Consider the following 27,072-nt stretch of genomic DNA (forward strand, 5'->3'; position numbering starts at 1 on the left):
GCTTTGATGTTGAGCTACTTCCTACAGGAGATCAGCTTCATCTTTCATTTTCTCTTCACTGTATCCTACTTTGAAGATTCCTTAAAGTTGCACCTCTCAATATCCAGTTAAAAACAACAAACACAAAGGACGTAGCTGCCGGTCGCTGACCCTCAGTTGTCTATTTTTAGGTTCTTTTCTGATGATGCCATAAGGTAGGGTGTGCCCGGGAGCGAGAGAAAACAGAAAGAAAAAGACATTTTCAATCCAAACAACTCTTTGAGATCCTTTAAAGTCAGCAGCGTTGGCTGTTTTCAACCCTATTAGCCATTTTGAAAGATGCAACAGTGCAATTAGGCATTTGGCACAAAGGGAAGGCAAGGAGGGAAGCGGGGGAAGACGTCAGGGGGTTTTACTCTGATAAAACACACCGATAAAGTAAACCAAAAAGACCACACTTTAAAGAGGATCATTATACAAAGTTGTTCCCTTTTCACAGCTACATTACAAGGAAAAACATAGCTGTGAAAACATTTCTGTCTTTTAATTTCAGAGAGAAACTGTTCTGATACTGTGTCTAAAATTAACAGAAATCTGACTAGATGGTTGTTCAAGATCACCAAAACAAACAAATAAGACCCATGGGAAATCATTTGACTCCTACAACACAGCCATCGGAAGTGCACTACAAATAAACAGCACTATTTTAGTATGATTGCAAAAATATAGTTTCTCCTTACCAGGCGATCAAATTACAGCATCTGAGATAGACCGCGTGTTATTACTATAAATCCCAAGACTAAAGTTTGTCTCTGGAAGGAGCTTAGGCCAAGAATGTGAACTAAATCTAAAATAAACCCTTGAGGTGGAGAACAGTAAAGATCAATGTGCTGAGGTCTGAAGAAAAAGCTGAAGGATTGGGTCAGCCGTCAACCCCATCAATCACAAAGTTTATCAAAAGGAGCCCGAGTCCCTACATGGCTTCAGTCAGGTGTCGTTTTGCGGGGAAGGGTGAGAGGTTGAGCTTTTAATTAGGTGAGCAGGTAGGAGAGACTGCCAAGGAGAACAGGAAAGGTTAAGGAAGGCCAGGTTCTGGTGCTGGATGAAGGGAGGTCAGGAAAACTAGACAGGAGACCCGTGTGCAGTCCTGAACACTCATTATTTCCTGACAAGGGTTAGTAGCAGATACCTCTGTGCCAAGCTCCCGTCTGCAGAATGAAAAATTACAACACTTAGGTTCTGCAAGACTCTCAATTTTTTTTTTGTCAATGCTAACAACAACTATTATATACAGACCCTGCTAAAGTATTAGACACAAAGTACAGAGGCATCAGTCTGCTGGATTATAATGTGTTTTTAGCTACACATTAACATGAGTCTTCATTATTCAGGATGAGTTCAAGGATGCACGGAATATCCTAAATGCACAGAACACTGAAGGGTTTGCACCGGATGAACTGCTTTATCATCGCCTGTGTAAAATGAACATGATTATGCACCTAGCATGCTTGATTAAGATTTGAGGGTCTGGGAGGGAAGACTCTTACCCTTGGGGACACACCAGAAGGGTTTCAATGCATTTGCAGGTTAAAGAAATCCAAACTCTTCTCAAGACTTATCTTTTAATGATGGCAAATGGAAACTGAGGACCATTTTAAGAAGTGAGATAAGAAACAGAGAAAACCCGGAAAATCACCGTCCTTATTAAGGAGCTGCAGTCGGTGGAAAAATTCCTTGATGTTGAAGCTTTGCATCCATTTCGATTTCAATACAAATGCTTTGAATTCTGAGTTCTCAGTGTTATCTCAGCTGTGCCTGCAATTTGATCCGATCTCAATCTGGAAATTAGTTAGATCCGTCTGGCTGACTTGTGAACAAATATGACCCCCTTGTCAAGCAAACAATGCTGCTGTAAGGACTTTATTTTTCACTGATACTACAAATAGCTCGTATTGCTTGACTTGTAGAAGGACGGCTAGGTGACCCCTGAACTTCTGGGATTGACAGATTTCTTCAGGATGTGGTTACACCAAAGATATTACATTTATACCTACTCAGATCGAGTCACACTGCAAGCATGCCCACCTCCAGATCATCTGCTATTAATGTGTTCTACATTTACTCACATTTTCATGAACATAGGTTTTCTCCAATGCAGATAAGTTACCAATTTATGATTAAATATAAAGGGGTATGAAAAAGTATCAGCCAGAAATCTTCTATTTTTGCATATTTGACGCATGTAAATGTTTCAGATCATCAAACTAATTCTAATGTAAATCAAAGTTAACTCAAGACAACACAAAATGCATTTTAGGTAATGACTTTTAGTATAAAACGGAAAATACTGTCTAGCACAGTGGTTCTTAACCTGGGTTCGATCAAACCCTAGGGGTTCGGTGAGTCAGTCTCAGGGGTTTGGCGGAGGTCAAGACACACACCCGACTCATATGATTTGTGATGACGCGCCCCGCTTGGCCATCACTGGCCAAGCTACATTGCTTGGCCAATCTGTGCTGCAGGGAATTTGGTGCGCTCAGTAGTCGACTCGTGACTGTCGTGATGGTACGTCGTGTTATTTCTTTCTTAATATTTTAATCCATACTAACTGTAGGAGCCATATGTGAACGCTGGTGGTATGTGTATGCACCTCTCATTGACGGACAGGTGAGGGGTGGGTCACTTTCGTTGTGATCAGTGTTGATTATGATGGCACTCAAGCTGGTCTCCTCAGGTGGCGTTTGTGGCACATGGCGTGGGGTGAGCAGCGGGAGCGAAACCTTTCGTTGATCGCAATTTTATGGTGGTGTTTTACGTTTTTTACCGTGAGCGATGGATTTGAAATTAAAATAAAGATGAGAGAAATTAAAACAGAAACGTGGAGTGCGCGTCAACAATTTTCTCGTGTTCAGCCCACTGCGACCGATTGTTTTTATCTTTAAAAGTTAGCCGCAACAAAAAGTCAACGAAAGCTTAAACGAAGTTTCCAAGTTTGCTGGTGCGGGATCTCTGGGATCATCTTGGAACGCTTCAAACAAGGAAATTGGAGCATCCGGAGACGCGCTATTGGAGCACACCAGTTCATTCATCGCTGGAGGATTTCATTCATTCACTACCAGCCCGGTTTGGTTCATTCATAACAATCGATGTGACGGACGTATGGTTACGCACACACACATACAACAGGCCATGTTTGTGAATTAAATCATCCCCTGGTAGGCTTTAGTGGTGTAGTCACGTAAGGTGGTGACACAGTTTTGTTGTTTTAAGCCGTTTGTTATTTTTGTGTCATCAAGCGGGTGGAGCCATTGGCTCGGGAGTGCCTCCGTAGTTCTTGTCTAGGACAGTTAGTCTTATTCAAGACTAACGGTATTTAGGTACATAAATACCCACCGCTAGCATGCACAGAAGACGAGGGTGAGTTTATATAGTTTAGTTGTCTATAGGCAGTTTAGATAGGGGGATAAACGTGGCGCAATTCCTTGTTGATGGATTGTTTTATGTTTGATGATGTGTGCGACCTTTCCGTGATGAAGTTATGTAATGAAGACACTGTGAATTGATAACGATTTTGGCTGTGCATGGATTTTTGTATGATCTTGGATGATGACTAAGTGAACATGGAGGCAAGTGGATCTACTTTGTGTCCTGATGTGAATGCAAGAAGTGAACAGAGACGACAAATAAAACTCACTGAAAAGGCGCTGGAAAATCGAATTATAGGCCTTCAAACAGAACGTAAAGCAAAAGTCAGTAAGATTAAAGCTGTTGTAAGGGAAATTAAAGGACTAATACAAACTGGAAATAATGCTCCAAGTGTTCAGTCTCATCTTGATAATTTATCTGCGTTGCTTAGAGATGCTGGTCAACTTCATGGTGCTGTGAATCAGTTGCTTCCTCAAGAAGAACAAGAAAAGCAAAATGCTTGGTTTTCGAGTATACTTAAATATAATAGTGGTTTTATGGAGGATGTTAAGATGTGGCTATCTGATGCAAGCACGCAAACTGTGGCACAAGTGAGCACCGATGATGTTACCTTACTTCAGCCACACATACCTCATGTTGAATCAGTTAATGCACAAAATGATGAAATTGAGTCATGTGTTTCTAAACACTCTGGAGATGGTGTAGCCAGCGCAGTGCCAGTAGATGATGTTGATCCGGGTGACAGCGTTTCTAATGTACCAAGCAGAATCTCAAGGAGAAGAAGTTCAGCAGGAAGTAAGTCCAGTGTTTCATCTACCTCATCAGCACGTATTAAAGCTGAGGCTGATATGGCAGCGCTTATTGCTCGCCAAAGGCTGTTAAAGGATAAGCATGCTTTAGAAGAGCAAGAGGAGCAGCTAAGGAAAAAGAAAGAGCAGCTTGATTTGGACATGGAAATAGCTGCATCAGTAGCTAAAGTAAAGGTTTTAATGGCCTCTGAAGGTTCTAGAGCTTCCAGTGTTAAATCAGATGGAATGAATTTATATTTGGAGAGAGAACAAAGAAGAGCTCGAACACTGAATGCTGATGCTGAGACATTTGTGCCTGTGGCAGTACGACAGCCCCCTCAGTACATTCCAGTAGGAGACCATCACACACCATCACATTTGTTGGATGTGAGGGAAGGTCAAAATGACTGAGCCACCACCACAAGTCACATTGTCAAAGGGTCTGGAGACAAAGATGCAACAAGCTAAAACACAGAGTACTCAACTATCTCAGTTTCAGTTGAAACCTAAAATTCCTGCACCTGTAATGCAAAATAGCATTGATTCTCATCGATTAATGACAGTCTTGGAGAAACAGAATGAAATTACATCCTTGCTGGTTGAGCAGCAGTCTCTCTTTTTTCTTCCAAGACGAGACATTCCGATTTTTGATGGTGACGCTTTACAATTTCGACCTTTCATGAGGGCCTTTGAACATAGCATTGAAGAGAAGACACACAATGCTAAAGATTGCTTGTACTATCTTGAGTAGTGCACAAGTGGCCAGGCTAAGGACTTCGTCAGAAGCTGTCAGTATATGTGTCATGATCAAGGATATGTTAAGGCTAAATCCTTGCTGCAGGAACATTTTGGTAATTCTTTCAAAATTGTTTCTGCCTATATGGAGAAGGTCCTCACATGGCCGGTGTTGAAACCTGAGGATGTGGAAGCCCTGCAGGCATATAGTTACTTGTTACGAGGATGCTGTAATGCTATGGGAGAGGTTGGAGCCATGCATGAGTTGGACGTCACAGCTAACATGCAAACACTCATTAAAAAAATACCTCATAAACTTAGAGATAGATGGAGGCATGTTGCCTGTGATTTACAGGATAAATTCCGTCGCAGGATGACCTTTTGTGACATCGTTGAATTTATTGAAAAGCAAGTGAAGGTTGCAAGTGATCCACTATTTGGAGATATACAAGACCCTCCAACATTAGCAAGAAAAGATGTGAGGAGTTCTAAATCTCAACCTTATTCTAAAACGAAAGGAAGCAGCTTTGCCACCACCGTTGCTACACTGGACAAAAGGGTCGAGTCTCGTAAGAAGAGAGGAAAGGGCTCAGCTGTTAGTAAGGTCTGTTTGTTTTGTGGAGCTGGACATGCGTTGGATCTGTGTCGTCTATTGGAAAGGAAAACACACAGCGAAAAGATGTCCTTCCCGAAACAAAATGGGTTGCGTTTTGGCTGTTTGTGCACTGGGGACAGGAGCCAAGATTGTCGGAACCGTCTTTTGTGTAGAGTATGCAATCTGAAACATCCTACTATGTTACATATCTACTCTAAGGAAAAGGAAGGTGATTTAGAGCAAGCTAGAATGGAGTCAGAGAAACCAGGTGGAAGGGCTCTAATCTCTGTGCAGTCAAGTGGGCTCACTGGGGCCGGTGAACGTGACTGTACACTCTCAGTACTTCCTGTTTGGGTGAAGTTGAAGAAAGGAGATGAAATATTGGTCACTTATGCCTTCCTGGATCCTGGGAGCTCAGCATCATTTTGTACTGAAGGGCTCATGAACAGGCTCAATCTCACAGGGAGAAGAGCAGGCATTCTCCTTAGGACAATGGGTCAGGAGAAGGTGGTAGATAGTCACATTGTTTCAGACTTGGAGATAGCTGGATTGGACACAGATAGTTTCTGTGAGCTGTCTGAAGTATTCACTCAGAAAAGCATGCCTGTCCACCAAGGTAACATTCCGAGACAGGAAGATGTTCAAAGATGGCCACACCTGGAACATGTGAAGATAAATGAGATCGACTCGGGGGTTGACCTGTTGATTGGTACTAATGTCCCCGTGGCTCTAGAGCCATGGGAGGTCATTCGAAGTGTGAATGGTGGTCCCTATGCAGTCAAAACGATGCTAGGATGGACTATAAATGGTCCTCTTAGAGGATATTGCAATAGTGATGCTGCTTATACACAGCAATGTACCACTGTCAACAGGATTTGTGTCTCAAGACTTGAGGAATCCTGGGAGCAGCAAATAAATCTATCTATGATCCTTTAGGATTCTTGGCTCCTATTGTGCTATCTGCAAGAAGGATTCTTCAAAACTTGTGTAGGCAACGGCTGGGTTGGGATGATGCTTTGCCGCTCACTGTTGCCTGAGACTGGAAGGTCTGACTAAATGAGTTACATCGGCTTGAGGACTTTAAGGTTAACAGGTGCTTAAAACCTCTCACCTTTGAAAAGGTTGCTTCAGCTCAGCTCCACCACTTTGTGGATGCGAGGGAAGATGGGTATGGCACGGTGACTTACCTGTTACTGCGTAGCATCTATGGACAGGTGCACTGTGCTTCTATAATGGGTAAGGCACGTGTTGCTCCATTAAAATCTATCACCATCCCTCGCATGGAGTTGATGGCTACAGTGGTTGCAAGCAGAATGGACAAGTTGTGGAGGAAGGAGCTGCAAATGCCACTGCAGGAGTCAGTTTTTTGGACTGATAGTATGTCTGTGCTTAAGTATTGTCATACAACTGGCATGAGAACCCAAGCAGCAGGCAGACGCAGGAAGATAAGATTCAAAGGATTTAATACGGAAACCAAAACAGATTCTAAATAAGGAAGCAGGTGGGAAACAGCAACGAAATTAACTAAACAAACAGACTAATCTAACAGAAAACGGACCTGAAGACAGAGGTTAAATACAACAAAAAACTCAGTTAAATCAAAAGGGGAAGGAGGCTTACTGAGTCCAGTCCAGAGTCAATTGAGACAGAGTCCAAGGGGGGAAAACAGAGTCCGGGGAGTGAAGTGCAGCAATGGAGTGCAGAGAGAAGCGGACGGCAGGACGCAAGAGTAGCAGGGAGGGTGAGACAATGAGCCGGCAGAGAACTCTGCGGAAAGGCTGGCCTTTATACTGCAGTGATTGTGAGTGTTGCCAGCTGTGCTCTCTGCACAGCCGTTCCTCATTTGGCTGATTAGGCCAGAGCACCAGAGCAGGAGGATCATGACAAGTATATCAGAAATGAAACCTCAAGGTTCAAAATATTTGTGGCAAATCGGGTCTCAAAGATACTTACCCCAAACCATCTGCTGCTGCTTAAGTCAAAACCTTCATTGCCGCTAGGAGTGTTCCAAAGGGAGGACATATATGTCCGTCGACGATGGAAACAAGTTCAATATATGTCCGACTTGTTCTGGAAGCGCTGGGTAAGGGAGTATTTGCCAAAGCTTCAGGAGCGCCAGAAGTGGCAGGGCACCAGATGGAACTTTATTCCTGGAGATATCGTTATCATCATGGATGACTCTGCTCCACGCAACTCATGGATTACAGGAAGGGTTGTGCAGGCTGACCCTGACAAGGGAGGACTTGTTCGTCGAATCCGCATTAAGACTCGGAGCAGCTACCTGGACAGGCCCATCACCAAGGTGTGTCTTCTTCAGGAGGCGGAGGAGCCAGAAGAACTATATTGACTCTATGTAGACATCTTGTATTAACATGGACACTTATATGTGAATGGACTCGGACTGAAATTCATCCCATCTGAATGATCAGTGGGATTTGTTGCCACAGATCTGGGTTGAGTAAGGGATATTTTAAATGTAATGTTGCTATCTTGCTAATTTTCTGTTTTGTCTCCTACAGGTTGTTAGTTGTGTAATTATTGTTTACAATAATTAGGGGCCGGTATGTAGGAGCCATATGTGAGCGCTGTGGTATGTATATGCACCTCTCATTGACGGACAGGTGAGGGGCGGGTCACTTTCGGCATGATCAGTGTTGATTATGATGGCACTCAGCTGGTCTCCTCAGGTGTCGATTGTGGCACATGGTGTGGGGTGAGCAGTGGGAGCGAAACCTTTCGTTGACCGCAATTTTATGGTGTTGTTTTAAGTTTTTTACCCTGAGCAATGGATTTGAAATTAAAATAAAGATGAGAGAAATTAAAACGGAAACGTGGAGTGCGCGTCAACAACTTTCTCCTGTGTTCAGCCCACTGCGGCCGATTGTTTTTATCTTTAAAAGTTAGCCGCAATACTAACTATGTTGAGGAATGAAAGAAAATGGTCGGACGAATATGTACAATACGGATTCACATGTATAACGGAACGTGATGGGAGTCAGCGTCCTATCTGCATGATTTGCAATGCCAAGTTAAGCAATTCTAGTCTAGCCCCGCAAAACTTAAGGAACATTTCCATAAGCTGCATGGAGATGGGGAGTACAAGAACACAACGCTTGCTGAATTCAAGGTGAAGAGAGCGAGATTCAATGAAAAGGCTACTCTGCCTGCTCTCAGCTTTGTACCTATCAACAAATCGATCCTCACAGCATCATACAAAGTTGCTTACCTGATCGCAAAGCAGGGCAAACCACACACCATTGGTTAAACACTCATAAAACCAGCTGTGTTTGTTTTATTTTTTAATTTTTATACCATTTGTTACAATATATCTTTGCGACCAATCCTTTTCGAGGATGCTGGACATAAAAACAAAGAAAAGGAACAGACTTTGCTGTGAAAATGACATGAGAATGGTACTTGCCAAGGTGAAGCCCCACATTTCTTAACTGGTCTCTCAAAGGCAACAGCAGAAGTTACACTGATTTGCAGTAAATGTTCATTATTACTGTAGCTTGATGGAAATTAGGTGATGGGTATGTGTTGAAATGTTAAAAATAATAAATAGCATAAATACAATAAGGCCGGACAGGGAACCGGCAGCTGGATCGACGAGGACCCGCCGGGGGCCGGACTGGGAACCGGCGCCGGTGGAACCCCTCCGGGGGTCGGGCCGGTGGCCGGACTGGAAACAGGTGACAGTGCGGCCCCTCCGGGGGCGGAGCTGGAACCGGCGGACCCTCCGGGGGCGGAGCTGGAACCAGGGCCGGGAGCCCCTCCGGGGGCAGAGCAGGGGTCTGGACTGGGGACTGGATTGGGCCAGAACCGGACTGAACTTGAGATGGACTGGACAATGGCTGACCTGGGCTAGGATTGGACTCCTTGGGCCCCACAGAGACAGAAGGCGGGCCAATGGCCCCCACAGAGACAGAAGGCGGGCCAATGGCCCCCACAGAGACAGAAGGCGGGCCAATGGGAGGAATAAAGTTCCTCCGGAGCTGAAACCGGTGTGCCACGACGCCTCCTGACGTTTCGCCTTCGGCAGCCAGACCTCTTGGCAGATGGCGCCGTGGCTTGCGGAGAAATAGGGTCGGGTTGGCTACTGTGTGCAACGCTAGAGACGGGTGGATTAACTAGCTCAGAGACCAGTAGACTAAGGGACAGGGAGCAGAAACTCTCCAAGGGAGAATTCAGAGAGCTAGACATGACGCCTGCTGGGTTCAAAGGCGGCTGGATCATTCTGTCACGATCTGATGATGTGAATCCAAGCAGCAGGCGAAAACAGGCAGGCAGGTGAATTAATTGCGATTTAATATACAAAAATATAAGGAATACAATTACAAACAGAAAAACACTCCTCGTGGGAGGCACGAAGAAATTAACTGGACAATAAAAACTAAACCAAAACTAAACAAAGGGCGACGGTCCAGATGGCCGTGGAGGATTAATAAACTAAATTAAACACGAGGGGAAGGTAACTCACAGCAGTCCAGGGTTTGGGAGACGGAGTGTGGCATATGGCGTGTAGCGTACAGTCAGAGAGTGATGTACATCCGGCATGAAGCATGAACAGAGTCTAAACGACGAAGGGAATGAAAACGGCGAGTAGCTTATAGCGTCCAGTGTGCAGAGTGTGGAGTACGGAGTGCAGCGTCAGTTGCAATGATCCAGCAAAGGAGACTGAGGAGAGCCAGGCTTTTATGCTGAGCTGATTGCTGGTTTATTGCTCTCAGCTGTCTCTCCCCAGCTGCTCCTGATCAGCTCAATCAGCGCTGGCAACGGGGAATTGTGACATTTATATCTTATTTTGTACAATACATTGTACAATTTATACAATTTTTTAAAACTCAGAACCTTCTAAGTGTTTATTTAATGTCTACTGTTGCATGAAGAGAGAGTAACGGAATTTCGATTATTGGTATGTCATATACATATTAAAGAATTGACAATAAAGCTGACTTTGACTTTTGGCTTGACTGCTGATCACATGGACAAAGAAATAGTCTTAGGAAAGTTCTGTGGTCAGATGGAACAAAAATTTTGCTATCTGGCAACAATGACCAGAAATATGTTCACAGGACAGAAGAAGAGATTTTTAACCCCAAGAACACCAGACCTGGCATCAAGCATGGTGGTGGCAGCATTATGCTCTGGGGCTGTTTTGCTTCCAGTGTAGCTGATGCTGTACACAAAGTAAACTGAACAATATAAAGGAAGTTTACCTCCACATTCTTCAGGAAAACCTAAAATCACCAGCCAGTAGGTTGGACAAACAAGACAATTACCCCAAACACACATCAAAAGTAGCAGAGAAATGATTGAATCCAACTAGAATTAAGGTTTTAGACTAATCTCACCAAAGTCCTGACCTAAACCCCATCGGGAATTTATGGACTCTCAGTTCGTGTCAGAAAACCAACAAATTTTTCAAAAAAGCACAGATTCTGTCAAGAGGAGTGGTCAAAGATACAAACAGAAGCTTGAGGATGGCTCCCAAAAGAGCCTGATTGAGGTGAAAATAACCAAAGGACATTTAACTAAATGCTAGCATTACTGTATGTGTATTTTTGATCCAGCAGATTTTGTCAAATTTCAAGGATACCGATAATAAATTTATGAAAAAAACAAAGAAAATTAAGGGTTATAGGGGTCATTGGAAATGCAATGATATGCATGGCTTTTCCAAGTGTGTGTAAACTGTAGTTCACAGCTGTAGACAGAAACATGTAAAGCTGTCACAATGAATGTCGAAGAGGACACAACCACAAAGAGCACTTAAAGACACACAAACAGAAATGAATGCAAACATCCAGCCTGTTATCAATGCAACATATTGCAGGTTTAGGTGAAACCGTAAAATGTGGCTGCACTCTGTCATTTTTGTGGTAGCAGCTCCTTCACTCAAGCAATGTGTCCAAAAAGCATTGTGGGAGACTCCTGTGACAGATAATGAGTGCAAGACTTGAGTGCAGGTGGGCAGGTATGTAGTTAGAAGACCATTAAATCATTTCCAGAGCATCATTGATCGTACAGGCTTTTTACAGGCCTGTGACTGCTACAGATAACAGACATTTTTCTTTTTATTAGCAGAGCATCTAATTTATTGATTGCTGTTGGGAAGTAAACAGACTTTTCACAAACATAACAAAAATGCCACTGGAATAAATTACACACTCAAGCTTCAATGTCTGCACCAGATTTCATGGCAATCCATCCAACAGTTGAGAAATTTTATTCAAAAACCACAAAAGTGAACGCTCCTTCAAGTTTTGCACATTTGGCAACTTTTACTGAGAAAATGCAGGGTTTTGTATTTCAGTCATGAAAACTTAAAAATAGTTAATCTCCAATCCAAATGAAAAGCAAACTTGCAAAACTTAGTACAAAAATTACTCTAATATCCTGCATGGTTTTATGTTTTCTCTATACTTAGTACTCTGATTAGCCGGCTTCCGGCTCTGTGTTGTGGAAATAGTTTCATCAGTTACAGAGGACCAGAGGAGTGGGTGGGGATGTGGCTGTGTACTGGAGGAGAAAAGGCCTGTTGATACTACCGCAATTCATACTGACTGCTGATTTAAATCAACAGTCATAGATCGCTTGACGCCCCTTCCAATGCAATTAATTTAATTTAAGACGCTGGAAGACTTTTTTTTTTAGCACTTGAAGGGACACTGGGTCAGGGAGATTTACTGGAGGGAGATGTAAAGCAAAAAAAGCACAGCAGTTCATCATGACAGATAATGATGTGGCCTAAGTGTTTGTCTTCTCAGATGTAACATGCAGCATTCCAACCTGCACGCTCGTCCGCATGACAACGCAAACTGTGCACATTAAATCACGCAACTATCAGAGGACTGCAGTTTGCCAACTGCTAGGCTGAAAGAAATTACAGCACCATGGTTCACAAAAACTTACTTGGACGTAGTTCGGCTGGAGTGTTGCCAGGGAAACAAGACATTGCCGACAGCTGCCCGGTAGCTGTAGACACCCAAAAGTCCGAGGGCGAGGGCAACCTTGGAGACCCACGAGCAACGTCTTTGAACCAGGAGGTAGATAAGAACCAAACAGAAAGCTGACAGCAGGGAGAGGACCGTCTTGTGTTCGGAGCTAGAAAGAGACAAAAAGTCATGGGGTGAAACAACACACCCTGCACTCTAATCCGAAGAGGTTCTTTTGAAATTTTGAACTGAAATTCATTCATATTTAACATGTTTGTATAAAGCAATTTCTCATTTCGCTTTACTTAGACCTAAATAAAGTATGAGCAAAAACACATTCGGTTTAATCAATCAAAAAGAAAGCCCAAACGCTAAAGCTGAGAATTTACTAAATAAACTGAGATTTTCAGAAGAGATGAAACACTGTCAGTCATATCCTCCAGCATCAGTTTAAATTTTAAAAAAGCACAGATCTTCAATTGTTCACTGGATTTAAGGCAATACAGTCTGAAATTACGCCACACTGAACACAGACAGGAAATAATAAGACCTCAAAGGACATATCAAAGTTGAATAGAAGCTGTGCATTTAGCCACTGGCTGGATCAGACAGCAGTGGAAGTTCGGTATTTTGAGACAAGACGAGGCGTAACGCAACCTAGATCTCATTATCCAAGCAACAGGCAGTGCAGGTAAGAAGAAAGGGCAACACCGGACAGGGAAAAGGTCAGAATGCACATCTCTATTCCACAATGTGATGCATGTTAAAGAACAAACCATAATCCCCTAGCACCGTGCTGTTGTCAGAATATTAATGGCTCTGAACCACTCACAGTCTTGCTGAGAAATCACGGTTTTCCTACAGCAATCACAGAAGGCTATTTTCCCTTCTTGAATCTAAGAAAAAAAAATGCTAAGTGGATGGTCTTGTCAGCTTGTCAGGCAGAAAAACATATTAAAATGTTTTCAATGTCACAGGAAAAGCCTTGTGTTTAGCCTCTATACCTCCTTTTTGAAATGACTGCAATGACCAAATCATTGCTTAGTGAAATTTCCCCGTATATATACATTTCACTCAACCACTTTCATTATGTCTACTACAGTGGGCGACATCCTATATTTCCCAAAGCTTTCAATCTTCCCCAGAGAACAGCAATGAACTTGTTGTATTGATCTGTTACTCTTCTGTGTAGGCGTGAAGACAAATGAAGACGGAAAATCTTGTCGCCGCATTGTATTCCAGTCTACTGAGTGTATTGTCTTTGTCCCTCTGCCTTTTTATAATGAATCTACCCCCATGTGACTTGTCAACTTCTGTATTTAAACAGTGAAAGAAGCCTGTTTGCTTTAATTCAGCTGGATTTGCACAAAAACCTTGAGTTTTCCACATATTCTTCTTGTCTCTTGCCCTCGTGTGTAGCTGTGTTGAAAACGAGTTCTTGTTATATCCTGTCACCTTCATGTCGCCACATATCCACATAAAAAAAGACAAATATACTATACACTATACCACAAGACTAATAGTCCTCCGCTCTGCTGGCAGCCTCGTGTTCATTACAACCCCACATTACATATCGGTTGTCAGAACAAACATCACACTGTTGTCGTGGAGCCTTAGCAGCTGTGAGGGTAAAACTGTAAAGTTTGTCTCGAGCTAAAAGGAATCCAGCCAGTGCACTCGGAGGAATTTCTGCTTGCATTTAACAGATTTCAGATGCACTTCTGAACTTCAGGATCATCACTTTACGCGTCCAGCTCTGTTGTGTTGATTAATAGAAAGCTACAGCACCACCACTCCATCTTTTAGCTATTCATAGAGTTGTGTGTCTCTCTCTTGAGGAACATCTTAGGAATCATAACGCTGCCAAGATAATTCTGAATCAACCAAGTAGCTGCTGCTGTTAACATTCTCTCCTCGCTTTGTTGCCTTGTAAAACAATCCCTGCTCACAAGCCAACAGAGAAGACTAGCTGGGGAGCATCAGTGGCCTCCCTGAGTTAAAGACGCCCAAATTAATATGTATGATTTAACAAGGGAATAGAAGACTGTGTGAGATGAAAGGCTTCACTTGTAACCAGTGAACCCTGCAGTTTCCCACAACTATCTGGAGTTTAATAGCATCTTTTAGCTTAGTGTTTTGGTTTTACAGCTACAATTTCACTGCTTGGATTACAGACATCTGCTGTCAGTCAAAAAGCTGTTCACTACGTTAAGTATTTAGCAGCTGAAGAGCCAGATAATATGCTTTGGAGTTGGTGGAGACCAAAACTGAGCAGAAATAATGGGAATGTTGAACTTAAATTAATTAAATGATCAGAAACATGACTACAAATGAATGCCAAGGTAAATCCAAATTAATTTGCTGATATATTTGCCACATTAGCTTTAGAAGGTGATAATCTGTCAGAGACAGCATTTACAGCTTACTACACTGACTTTTAGAAGCCAAATTTTCTTTCATGGTAAATTTCAGCCTGGACCAAAAGTTTCTTCAGGCTGAAAATTAATTAAATAAGTGACAAAAGACTGTAAGACTTAAATAAGTAAGATTTAAACGATTTATATGTTTTCTTTTCTTTTTTCTAAAAATGTTGCTGTTGTTTTCTGAGCTATTTCTTATCCACTGAGGCTGCTTGTGTCAGACCACTGTCTTGTTGGAAGGCCAAAAGCTGCCCAAGGACAAGAAGTTTTTCTGCCGACTGCCTGATGTTTTCCTTCTGAATCTTGATGTCTTCCTCTTTCGTCATGATGCTATTTACTCTGACAAGGCTGTCTGGGCCACTGGCTTAAAAACACCCACAAGGCATTACATCCCCACCACCGTATCTGACAGTTGGGCGGTGTTTTTGTTGCTGAATGTTTCTCCTTTCTTTTACCAAACAAGAGGCAGGAAAAGTCAACTTCCTGTCTCCAAACAACTTCATTTTCATGTCATGCGACTACAGAACTACTGCCCAAAAGCCCTCTTCTCTGTCCAGATGAGCCTTGAGAAGGTGAGTCTTCCTTCAACTGCGGCCTTATTCAGTGTCTGCTGGAGCGTCTACTTTAGATGTTGGTAACAGAACTGCTCAGATTCATCAGGAAGGTCTTGGTGACGCTCCCAGGGCTCTTCGTGGCCTCTTGCACCACCATTCTTGGCAGCACAGGGGTCCATTTTGGCTTCTGACCACCCTGTCAACATTTTCACAGTGTGGAACTCCTCGTGCTTTTAGACTCTGCTTTGCACTGTCGCCACTGCCACTTGAAAACACTTGGATACAGCTTTTACCCAACTTGTGAGCAGCCAGAATGTGCAACTTTCTCTTAATGATGGACCCTGATAACAAGCTCCTTAAGTTCACTGCTTTTGGCCAGGACTTGCAGTTAATTAGGAACTGACTGGAGAACTACTGCATCTGTAGTTGTATAGTTAGCTCTAGACATTACCACGACCATTTGGAATGATGTAGAAAATGCATTTGATCAAACAGTTTTAACAACTCCAAGGCTATGAATACTTTTGAACTTGTTATTTTTGGCCAAAATATTCCTAAAAATGTAGAAATGGTTAGAATTCAGCAGTAACATCTCTATCATAATGGTTAACTGTCTATTGCCACTTGTTTATGTCTTTTCCAGCCAGAAGAAACCAATTAGTAAAATATAAATTCATTACGAATGGTAGCAGCTCCCAGCTTGCTCGTAGCCTGGGGGCATCAGACTGACTGAGGGGTGAGCAGCAAGGCACTGATGGTGACACTACTGTCAGGTAAAGTGACTCCAAAAAACTACTTTTCTAAATATTTTCTGTGTTTATTATTTGTTTAGTTAAATCAAATTCAAGTATTTACCAAATAAGACCTTTTCTGGAGCTCCACATTAGAAGAACTCTTACTGTATCTGTGTTTCTACAGAATTTTACTGACTGCGTTCAGAAAATTGGCCAACCTGTTAAGCCAATGCCCGACGTCAGGAAGATGAGCCCACTGCACCCCTGTCTGGTTGAGGGATCGCAGCAGCCTGCAGCAGACCAGAGTGAAGGGTGGAGTGGCTAAAGCTAGCCACTTCTCTGAGTAAATCTCTGCTTTGGGGTGATCAGAGGCATGGCAGTCTTTGGAAGGGAGAACATGCTCTTCTTCTTCTCCAGAGCCTCTCTGCTCTCTAAAGTACTTGCGGCAGACATCCTGGAAGACGCCGAGGCAGAGCGTGTTGAGCAGAAAGTACCAGGTTTGGTGCTCTTCCTCTACAAAACTGCTGGCCGCCAAGCTGAGAGTGTGGCCAATGGTGCCAGCGAGCAGCAAAACATCCAGCTCCGACAGCGACCACTCATCGCCACTGCTCCTCAGCGGAGACTATGAGAGAAGAAAAGTGTGTTAGAAAAGAAGCTTCAGAGCAAACTGTGAACAATTGTCAAAAAGCTGCACAGCATGAGATACATGTTTACTTCTGACAAAAATGTGGGTATATTTCCCTCATCTGCTCATCTCCTTCCCAGCTGGATGTCTCATAAATAAAAGAATATATTTTCATGTTATTGTGCAGATACATTGCTGTGAAGAAATAAATGTTTGCCTTCCTACACATATCCTCTTTTTGCATATGTGTCACAATTTTATAAGAAAAAGAAAATCCAGGAAAACACGAAATGCAGTTTTTAATTATTTTATTTTTTGAAGGAAAATGCTGTCAAGTCCATCTTGTCCTATCTGAAACAGTAATTGCCCCCTTGGCCACCAATCTACCAAATGACTAAATTCATTTGACAACTGTGCTCAGTCTCACTAGCTACACCCACATATGATTACTGCCAGGCTTATTGAATTTAAACATCACTAAATAGAACCTGTCTGCTATTATGAAGGAGCTAAAGGTCTCAAAAAGCAGCACATGATGCCACGTTCTAAAGGGATTCAAGAACAGATGCAGAGCAAAGTCATTGACTTTCATCAGTCTGGAAAGGGCTACAAAGCCATTGCTAAGGCTCAGAGAACCACAAGTACAAATGGTTTGTGCAGACAATGACCTGAAACACACAAGCAAGTGCACCTCTGAGTGGCTTAAAAGGCACCAAACTGAGGTTTTGGAGTGGCCAAGTCAAAGTATGGACTTGAACCCAACTGAAATTGTTGCATCCTCTGCTCGTCATGTGGTTGGTAATGGACTTTGTAGAGCTTCTGTGTGTTGGGATGGATTTTGGAGACTATATTGTTAACAGCTGGTTGAAGACCGAGATCCAGATCCCACCAACCACCACAACTCCTCCTCCCACATGATCCCAACCATCGCCACACCTGTGATATAAATCTGCAACCAAACTTTCAGTCAGGCGGCTGAGATTTAGTGTGATCAGTTTGCCTTGGTACCGTTCGTGTCTGTGTGTTCGGTCTGCGTTCTGTAGGTTCCATAGCCACTGAGGGCTGGCTACTCAGAACATAGCTTCTGTTAGTGACTGCTAATCTGGTGAGGAGTTACCAGTCTTGATGAAGACTGTAGTCCTGTTAGCAGTCTGCTAATTCGGTGAGAAGCTACTTGTGACTTGTGTCTTTGTATATTGTCTCTTGAAAGAAAATGTGCTTTCAGGCACCAGTTTCATTTACGTAATTATGCGTACTTTGCACTCGTTTGTATTGGTTCCTGTTGTTTGTGGTGGGTGTTGCTACAGTGTTTAGGTTTGACAAAGGAGTTTAGTTGTTACGTTTGCATTTAGCTAGTTTAAGAGCTCTGTTAGCCTTTGTTTTGGTTTTATTTGGTTCTTTGATTTGGCAACATCCACCAGCCCTGTTTTCCTTTGTTTGACCACTTTTGTGTTACGTCTGTCACTGAGCAATAAATTTCTTTACCAAACCAATGACATCAGGTTGCTTTGTTACGCCCAGCTGACCCTAGTGGTTGAGTCATAACAGAGATGCTGTGGGAAGGCCTTGAAGGACCATCTTATCTGGCATAATTCAAACTATTCTACAGAGAAAAGTTGACCAGAATTCCTCCATGGTGATGTAAAAGACTGACAATGGGCTATGACAAACAGTTAACTGCACTTGTTGCTGCGAAGGGAGCAACCAGTTATTAGGGTTAAGGGGGCAATTACTTTTTCAAAGGGGTTTTCAAATTCTTTAATAAATCTTAATTGAAAAACTTGCATTTTGTGTTTTGTGGGTCATCTCGGTCTAATATTAAATATTAGCTTGATAATCTGGAATATTTAAGTGTGACAAATATACAAATAGAGAAGACGTACAGTACTGCAGATTGGTCTCATCCCAAGAAGTACATGCCACGATGTCAATAAAGATTTCAGATCTCCACCTGAGATGATTACTATATTAGTGGTCAAAAGTAACAGACTGACTGAAGCTGTCTGCACCTCAGATCTATCAAATTCATTTTACTGTGACGCAGTTCAGAAGAGGCTACAACAACCACACATCCCTGATGACACACTCTACCTACTTTCACCTCGCCCACCTCTGAGCTGTGGCATCATAACTCTCAGTGGGATAATTAGCTGGATCAAACTACTGCTTTGGCGATTCATACCGATGTACTTCGATATTGAAAGTCTCATCTCTTGACACTCATTAAATGACCCGTGCACTTCATAATAACATTTGCAGCCACTTATATGTGCTCTACCCAAGCAGACCGAAAAGAAAATTGTGTGTACTGACGCATATGCTGCTCACATTTGAATTTTAGATACATTTCTCACACTACTGTTTCTGATGAATAGACAGATATTTTGGGGGAAAGCATAACATTATTCATGGCATGGTACTACATGATGCACAGCAGTCATTTATTGTCTTGGCAGTGCAGTCAGTGACCATGAGCTGTCATTCATAAATTGCCATCCGTCTCTTTTGGATGCTTCCATCCCATTTTTAAGATTGGTGTTTGTCCAATTGCACACTTGTATGCAAATTATTTTAGTCGGTGCAAAACAAGTTCAAACGGAGTTCAGCCAACCTCTTACCTCAGCAGCAATATTTCAGGCCGATGATCAACAGACATACATCTTAGCCTGCACTCACCTCCATAACAAAGAGAAGCTGGGCTGCTACGTTCAGTACCTGCAGGCTACAGTGGTGGTTTCACAGTGGGACCGGGCTGCTTCAGAGCCGTTTCTCCTCTTTTAAATCTACAGATTTTATTGTAGGCAGCTTTCAAACACATCCCTGTTGACTTTTTTACAGCAAGCTGCAACATTAAATATTGGGTTCTGGCTGCTAAGGCCAAAAAACAGAAGAATAAAAAAAAATATCTCAACTGTGCCGCATTTGCAAACTGAAAATCTTGGCAGCATATATTTTCATTCATTAACAGGATCTAGGCTAGTTTTAATGAAACTTTCGATAATCATATTTTGTGTTTCCAAGTTTTTATGAATGTCTTCCAGATTAAAAACCTTGGATGCTGCTGAATTCTGCTGCAAATGTTTCAGGTTGGAGTCACGACTTGGGTTAAATACAGTCTGTTCATTCATTCTGTGTATAAAACTGTAAGTCATCCCTGCATTACTGAGAACAGAATTGATGTCCTGTATGCCTACGACTTCTTTGTTTTTCAGATAAAACATGTCATGGCCCAAATAAAGCTATAATATGTTTTTCCAGCACCACTGCTCCCAGCTCTAGTCTCTCTCCTCCAGTGCTTGGCAAATTGTGAAATCTGAAAAGCAACAATTCCTAATGTTTTCCTTCACAGAGTAAGCCCTTTGCATTCCCACGGCATGGTTTCAAAGCAGATAGAATACATACTTAATGGAAGGATTACTTAAAAAGCTGCATTTATACAGAATCACTTGCACCCATTGATACAACTCTAATTCTTCAATCCAGTTCTTTTTCCAGTTCAAAACTTTTCAGCTTTTTTTTAAAACTCGCAATGTGCATGCCTTAGCAATATATCGCACATTTGTGATTCGAGTTAGTCATCAGATTTAACTGAATAGCCACAGTAAAAGTGGAAAAGAGTGACTACCTCCTCCGCTCACTGCAAGTGGAGGAGGTAGTCACTGTTCATTCACTGACATTCGAATGGACCAAATTATATTCCTGTCTTGCTTCAACTGTATGAAACTTGTAGGATATTAATATCTGGTGACTCGGGTCCACTCACTGTTGAGGGAGTCAAGGGAAGTTTTGGTGCCAGCAAAGAAGCAGCTCGGCAAATTATCGCTTAAAAGAGGCAAACAGTAGCTGTATCGCTTTAAACAAACAAAATTAATGAGCTCTGTAGGCTTCAGCAGGTGGATTAGTTTCAAGGTTTTGAATGAAACACAATGGACCAGATTGTGGGGTTACCTTACATTAAACAGTAGGAGCAGGACAAAATACACCACCAGTCAAAAGTTTGGACACACCTTCTCATTCAGCAGTTTTCATTGAATTACAGCGCCCTCCGTAATTATTGGCACCCCTGGTTAAGATGTGTTGAAAGCCTTAAAATAAATTCAATTTTAATTGCAGAAGCATATTCTCACACTGAAAACTGTAGAAAAATGTATTACAGGAGAAGCTTAGGTGCTATTTTGTTGGCAAAAGGGGGTTGTATAAAGTATTAATATCAAGGGTACTAAAAATTGTGGCACACATGATTTGATGTAAAAGAATTATTTCTTTATGTGTAATTTTTTCCCCACTGAATAAATGCACTTGAATTAAAAGTTGGATTTTCCTCTTTTTTTTTCATTGTGGTCCTATATTATTTAGAAAAAACTGAATTTATTAGAAGCTAAAGAACACATTTTAACCAGGGGTGCCAATAATTATGGAGGGTGCTGAATTTTCTAAATTATAGATCAATACTGAAGACATCTAAACTATGAAAGAATACTTACTGAAGTATGTCGTGAACAAACAAGTGTTACCATATTTTCCGGACTATTGAGTGCACCTGAATATAAGCCCCACCCACTAAATTTTTCTATAAAAGTTTTGTACATATATAAGCCGCACCTGACTATAAGCCGCAGGTGTCCACGTTGTAACATGAGATATTTGCACAGAAAGATTTTATTTAACTTATAATTAAATTCACTTTTTTTGCGAACAGTGTCTGCAACATGGCAGTGAAACACACTGAGTCAGTTCACGCTGCCAACTCCAACGTCTCACCGTTGATTCATTGATGCCAAGCAAACGTGCAGCAGCTCTATTTCCTTCTTCGACAGACAGATCAATTGCCTTTAACTTAAAAGCTGTGTTACCGACCCGATTCTGTCGGCCGCCGAACCGCGGTTGGGCAGCCTCGGGTAGCTTAGCACTAAAACTTATCTTTAAGTTTTTTATTGTATTGTATATGATCGTGGTGCATTTCGCTCTGCCTCCATTTGTACACTCGTGTCTGCAACACACACACACACACAGCTGCAGCGCTCCTCCTCACGTCACACACACAAACACTCACACACAGCTGCAGTGCTCCTCCTCACGTCATACACACACACACACACACACACACACCTTTAACCTGCTGAGGTTATAGGAGAGCAGGCTTGGCCTGCAACAGCTGCATCATGCGCATTTCTTCGTGTTTTCCATGATGAGAGTGTGTGCATGAAGCGCAGAATGACTGAAGAATTTATTGTGTGTTTGATTTAATTCGAACAGTGTCAATGGTCCACTGTGACCTGTTTGGTAATTTTATTGGTCTGATGTGACGAGGCTAAACTTAATGATGGCATGAAGCTCACACATAAAAATCTATACATTAGCCGCATCGTTGTATAAGCCGCAGGGTTCAAAGCGTGAGAAAAAAGTAGCGGCTTATAGTCCGGAAAATACGGTAATCTGCAATGTAGAAAACAATAAAAATAAATAAAAAGCACTGAATGAGAAGGTGTGTCCAAACTTTTGACTGGTAGCGTCTGTACAGTGCAGTGTTTTGTATCACCTCCTGTATTGAATCATTATTGATACACAGATGCCAAATATCAATTCTTTGAAAATTAAAGTCTTTCTCCAGTCATTGATTTAACCCCTTAAAACTCATCTAAATGGTAAATGGACTTGCGCTTTTATATATGCGCAAGTTTTTATATAGCGCTTTTCTACTCATCAGAGTACTCAAAGCGCTTTACAACAATTGTTCCCATTCACCCAGACACACACACATTCACACACTAATGTGCAGGTTGCTAATCAACCTGCAACATCAGTCAATATACATTCATACACCAGTGGAACAGTCACTGGTAGGCAATTCGGGGTTCAGAATCTTGCCCAAGGAAACTTCAGCATGCAGCATATGACTAGGCGAGAGCGGCAGTGTTGTTTTCATTAACGATGACGATGACGAAATTATTTCGTTGACACCCCTTTTTTCATGATGAAAACGAAACGATGACGAAATAAACGCGGCTCTCTGATGACCAAAACATGACGAGACGTGTGCTAGTTTTCGTTCAAGAGACGAGACTGGACGAAAACGTTAATGGATGGTTTCAATCAACTGGGCCCAGTATTTCAAAAAATTAAATCCAGATTAAATTGATCTAGATTTCCAAATCCCACTTTCCTGATCCACGGATCTTCTATCCCGGTATTTCAAAACTTTGCTGGATTGGATCAGAATAATCCTGATCCTCTCGGATTGAGATTTTCAAATCCATCCTACCCCTAGGATCAACCTGCCTTCAGGGTCACAGACAGGAGACAGAATGTGTGTTTTGTAGATCTTAAGGCTACAGAGATCTTTGATAAATTAATATACCAAAAGTAAAAGTATTATATAGTCATTCAAAATATTTTCTGTTGCATGGAGTCAATGTTTACTTCAATTCTCTGTTTAAACAATTGCCTTGTCACTGACCTTTCATATTTAGAGATGCATTTCATAAAAGGACATCACAGACTAGTGCAATAAAATAAAAACATAAGACAAATGTGAGATATCCAGTACCTTTACTGAACATAAACAAAGGGAAAACAAAAGTATTCGTAGAACTTTTAGGAAAAATACAAATCAACCAAAGCACTTCTGACCACTCTTCCTGCTGGTTCATCAGGCAGATGTGGTAAAGGTGGTGGAAGATCTACATCACCAGAAGAGGCATTATGATGAGGATCATGCCTACCAAAAACTCCTCAAGATGGAAACTGAGCGAGCACACCAGCAAATTCTACTTGCTAAGGAACAAATAAAACTTACCTTGCTCCAGCAAGAACACATCAAGTTAAAAATACAATTACTGGAAAAGCAAATGGAAAAGTAGTGTGACAACTTTAAGTTTAGGTGGTACAATTTTGGGTTGAGGAAATTTTTATTGTTGTTTGAATTATTACTTTTCTGACAATTGTGAAATTTGGATTTTTTCTGTTCAATAAAAAAACTGTACATGAAGAGGTTTAATTTATTAAAAATATCTTTTTATACTAATGATTGCGAGAAATGTAAGTAAAAGCTATCTATCGATGAGTATATGTGGAACTAATGCATGGGATCACACTCTGATCCTACTCTGAGGTGGGATTAATTTAATGTTGTTTTTCAGGATAAAACTGATCCAGATTTGGGACTGAAGTTTTGAAATACCCAACACAAGCTCAAATCTGGATTAAAGGCAGGATTGGATTTCCAAATCTGGTTTTAAATTATCAAGATTAAATGCTGTTTGAAATACCCAATTTTGGATCAGATCCGGGTTTAATCCAATCCACCAGGATTAATCCTGGTGGATTATGTTTGAAATACTGGGCCCTGGTGATATTCAGTGAGCGAGGCTGTTACAACGGCAATGCATAGCATAGGTGACTGTACCGATGCCTGTTCAAAACACACAGACGTCAATAAACTGTTCCGAAATGTTCTTCTTGTCAGCTTTAACGTTGTCGTTATTGCTCTGTTGGGACTCACAGCTGTTCCATCTACCAGTAAAATTCTCGGTTTAATGAGGACTTCCACCTAACGGAGTGAAAATATCGCTTCACTGCGGCAGAGTGTGACGATCAGATTAACTGGTGACAGTCTGTGGCCTCAGTCCGACGGTCAGACAGAAACGGCAAGAGAAGTTCTAATACCGCTTTCAAAGCTTACTGCGATAAACCAGTTGGACCTGAGTTGTTCTACTTTTAAACAGATTTTAAGTAAAACAATAACATCATATAAACCATCTGACCACATTCTAACCAGAGATTTCACATTCCAGCCTTCAGAACATCGATATGCTTCATCTAATTGTTCCCCCGTGATTCAGGATTTATTTATTTTACTGAGGCATTGCAAGTTAATCAACATTGTATTCTATGGAATCAATGCATTGTAAATTAAATGCACTGACTTTACAGAACACAGAATTAAAGGTATTTTTTTTATTTCTAACGACGTAGAACAATAATAGACGAGGATATTTATTCTACAAAACCTTAACCTTAAACCTACTCTAAACTGACAAAAAATAAACCCGCAAGTCCTGAAGAAGGAATATCTTTGTTGGCATTTTTGTAGTAATGAACATTGAATCTACTGTCATTTTGTCAGTGAGGTTAATAATGCGTAATTTGTTAAAAGGCTAATACGTCTAGACTAAAACTAGACTAAAACTTTTTGAGTTTTCGTCGACTAAAACTATCACTATCACAATGACTAAATTGTGACTAAATAGAATAAGGATTTTGTCCAAAAGACTAAAACTAAGACTAAATCTAAATTGGCTGCCAAAAACAACACTGGAGAGCGGGAATCGAACCGCCGACCCTTTGATCATTGGACGACCCGCTCTACCACCTGATCCACAGCCGCCCCTAATCTATCTGCATCACTGCAGCTCAGCACACCAGCTCACCAACTCCACTCAAACACTGTAAAACTCCTCCACAATACACAGTGGCAAGTTGGAATATTGAAGTAATTCAGCCGTACATGTCAGAACTGGAAACTGATTCTAAAGAAGAACAATGACACAGAAAGCTCCACTCAGTCAGTGGACAGGTCTAGTTCTGTATGTTGTTTCCAAATGAAACTCTAGACATCTGTAACAAATGTCTTGTCTGTGGGTCCACCCACCGCAATAACCACGGCATGCTGGCAGTACCAAACGGCTTTTATTCACCGGCTGAATCACAAACACAAAATATAACAGTCTCTAACTTATGCCCAGCGCTCCACCGGACTTCGTCCTGTAAACAGTCGCTAACTTCTGCCCGGCATTCCACAGGACCTCGTCCGGTAACCTTTCCACCAGCCATACATCTTCACCAGTCTCTGTCCTCTCCGTTTGTGTCCTTTTTGTCTTCTCCTCCAGCCTGCTACTGCAGAGAGAATCAGGTCAGTCTAATAGGTAACACCAGCATCAATTAACCTGACGCCGCTTCCACATGCCCTCCTCCACACCTCTCTCCCCTGCGGCTGACTCTCCCCCGCCCACCGCCACATATCCCCACCGCCCAACGTACGCCGGGGGAGCCGTCCGGCCTAACCGCCCCCCCCTTGGGGGATGAACCGTTGATAGTAGCCCGCCAGCCCCAAGAACCGCCTTACCTCTTTTTGGACTTGGGCTGCGGACAGGCTGCGATTGTTGCTGTCTTGTCCACCTGTGGGCGCACCTGCCCGCCGCCCAAGTGATGTCCCAGATACTGTACCTCCCTCGGTCCAACCGCACATTTCTTCAGGTTGGCCGTCAGCCCCGTCCGTCTCAAGGACTTCAGCACTGCGGCCACCTGCTGCACATGCTCCGTCCAGCTACTACTGTGAATGATGACATCATCCAAGTAGGCGGCAGCATATGCTGCGTGTGGATGCAGCACCTTGTACATGAGACGCTGGAATGTGGCTGGGGCTCCGAACAACCCGAATGGAAGCGTAACGAATTGGTACAAACCGCACTGAGTGGAGAAGGCCGTTTTTTCCCTAGACTCCGGCGACAGGGGAATCTGCCAGTAGCCCTTGGTTAAATCCAGCGTCGTGAAAAAGCGAGCAGTGCCCAGCTGATCCAGGAGCTCGTCGACCCTGGGCATTGGATAGGCATCAAACCGTGACACATTCACCCTGCGATAGTCCACACAGAACCGTATAGACCCATCCTTCTTGATGACCAGAACGATGGGGCTACACCAGGCACTGTCGGACTCTTCTATTACTCCCATCTCCAGCATTGCTTTCAATTCCTTCTGAACCAGTTTTCTTTTATGTTCATTCAGTCTGTAAGGTCGTGAAAAAACCCTCATGCCTCGGGGGGTCTCGATGTGGTGCTGTATGAGGTCTGTACACCCTGGCAGGGGAGCAAACGCATCAGCAAACCACTTCTGCAATATGGCAATGTCTGATTTTTGGGACTGCGAGAGATGGTTTTCAAAGGGGAGTGAGGTGGAACTGCCCGGCTTTGGAACCTCAGGCCCTAACTCATCTCTCTCCTCGACCGCAGTCACCAACGAAACCGACTCAGCCTCTCTCCATGCTTTTAGGAGGTTGAGGTGGTAAATCTGTGCCGCTTCTCCCCTGTCAGAGCGTGCAACCTCATAATCGACCTCCCCTACTTGTCGTGTGACCACGAAGGGTCCTTGCCACTTGGCGAGTAATTTCGAGCTAGAAGAAGGGAGTAATACAAGCACTTTGTCTCCCGGTGAAAATTGTCTTAGCTTCGACCCTCTGTTGTACAGGCGTTGTTGCCGCTCCTGAGCCTTGAGCAAACTCAC

At 42.5% G+C, this 27,072-nt stretch overlaps 1 protein-coding gene across 3 annotated transcripts in view; it reads right to left on the reverse strand.

Moving 5' to 3' along the window:
- The window catches only part of pigg (phosphatidylinositol glycan anchor biosynthesis class G), a 182,196-nt gene that overhangs the window by 92,312 nt on the left and 62,812 nt on the right, over positions 1-27,072 (reverse strand). For all 3 annotated transcript variants that reach the window (XR_007944506.1, XM_051954047.1, XM_051954048.1), the window contains exons 9-10: positions 16,388-16,791; positions 12,439-12,630 (exon numbers count right to left, since the gene is read on the reverse strand). Coding sequence is in view for 2 of the 3 variants with exons in the window: in XM_051954047.1 (XP_051810007.1) it covers positions 12,439-12,630; positions 16,388-16,791 (596 nt within the window). In the remaining variant the exon portion in view is untranslated. The remainder of the gene's footprint in view (positions 1-12,438; positions 12,631-16,387; positions 16,792-27,072) is intronic.

This window comes from Acanthochromis polyacanthus, chromosome 10, assembly GCF_021347895.1.
Source record: "Acanthochromis polyacanthus isolate Apoly-LR-REF ecotype Palm Island chromosome 10, KAUST_Apoly_ChrSc, whole genome shotgun sequence".
NCBI classification, from domain to species: domain Eukaryota; kingdom Metazoa; phylum Chordata; class Actinopteri; family Pomacentridae; genus Acanthochromis; species Acanthochromis polyacanthus.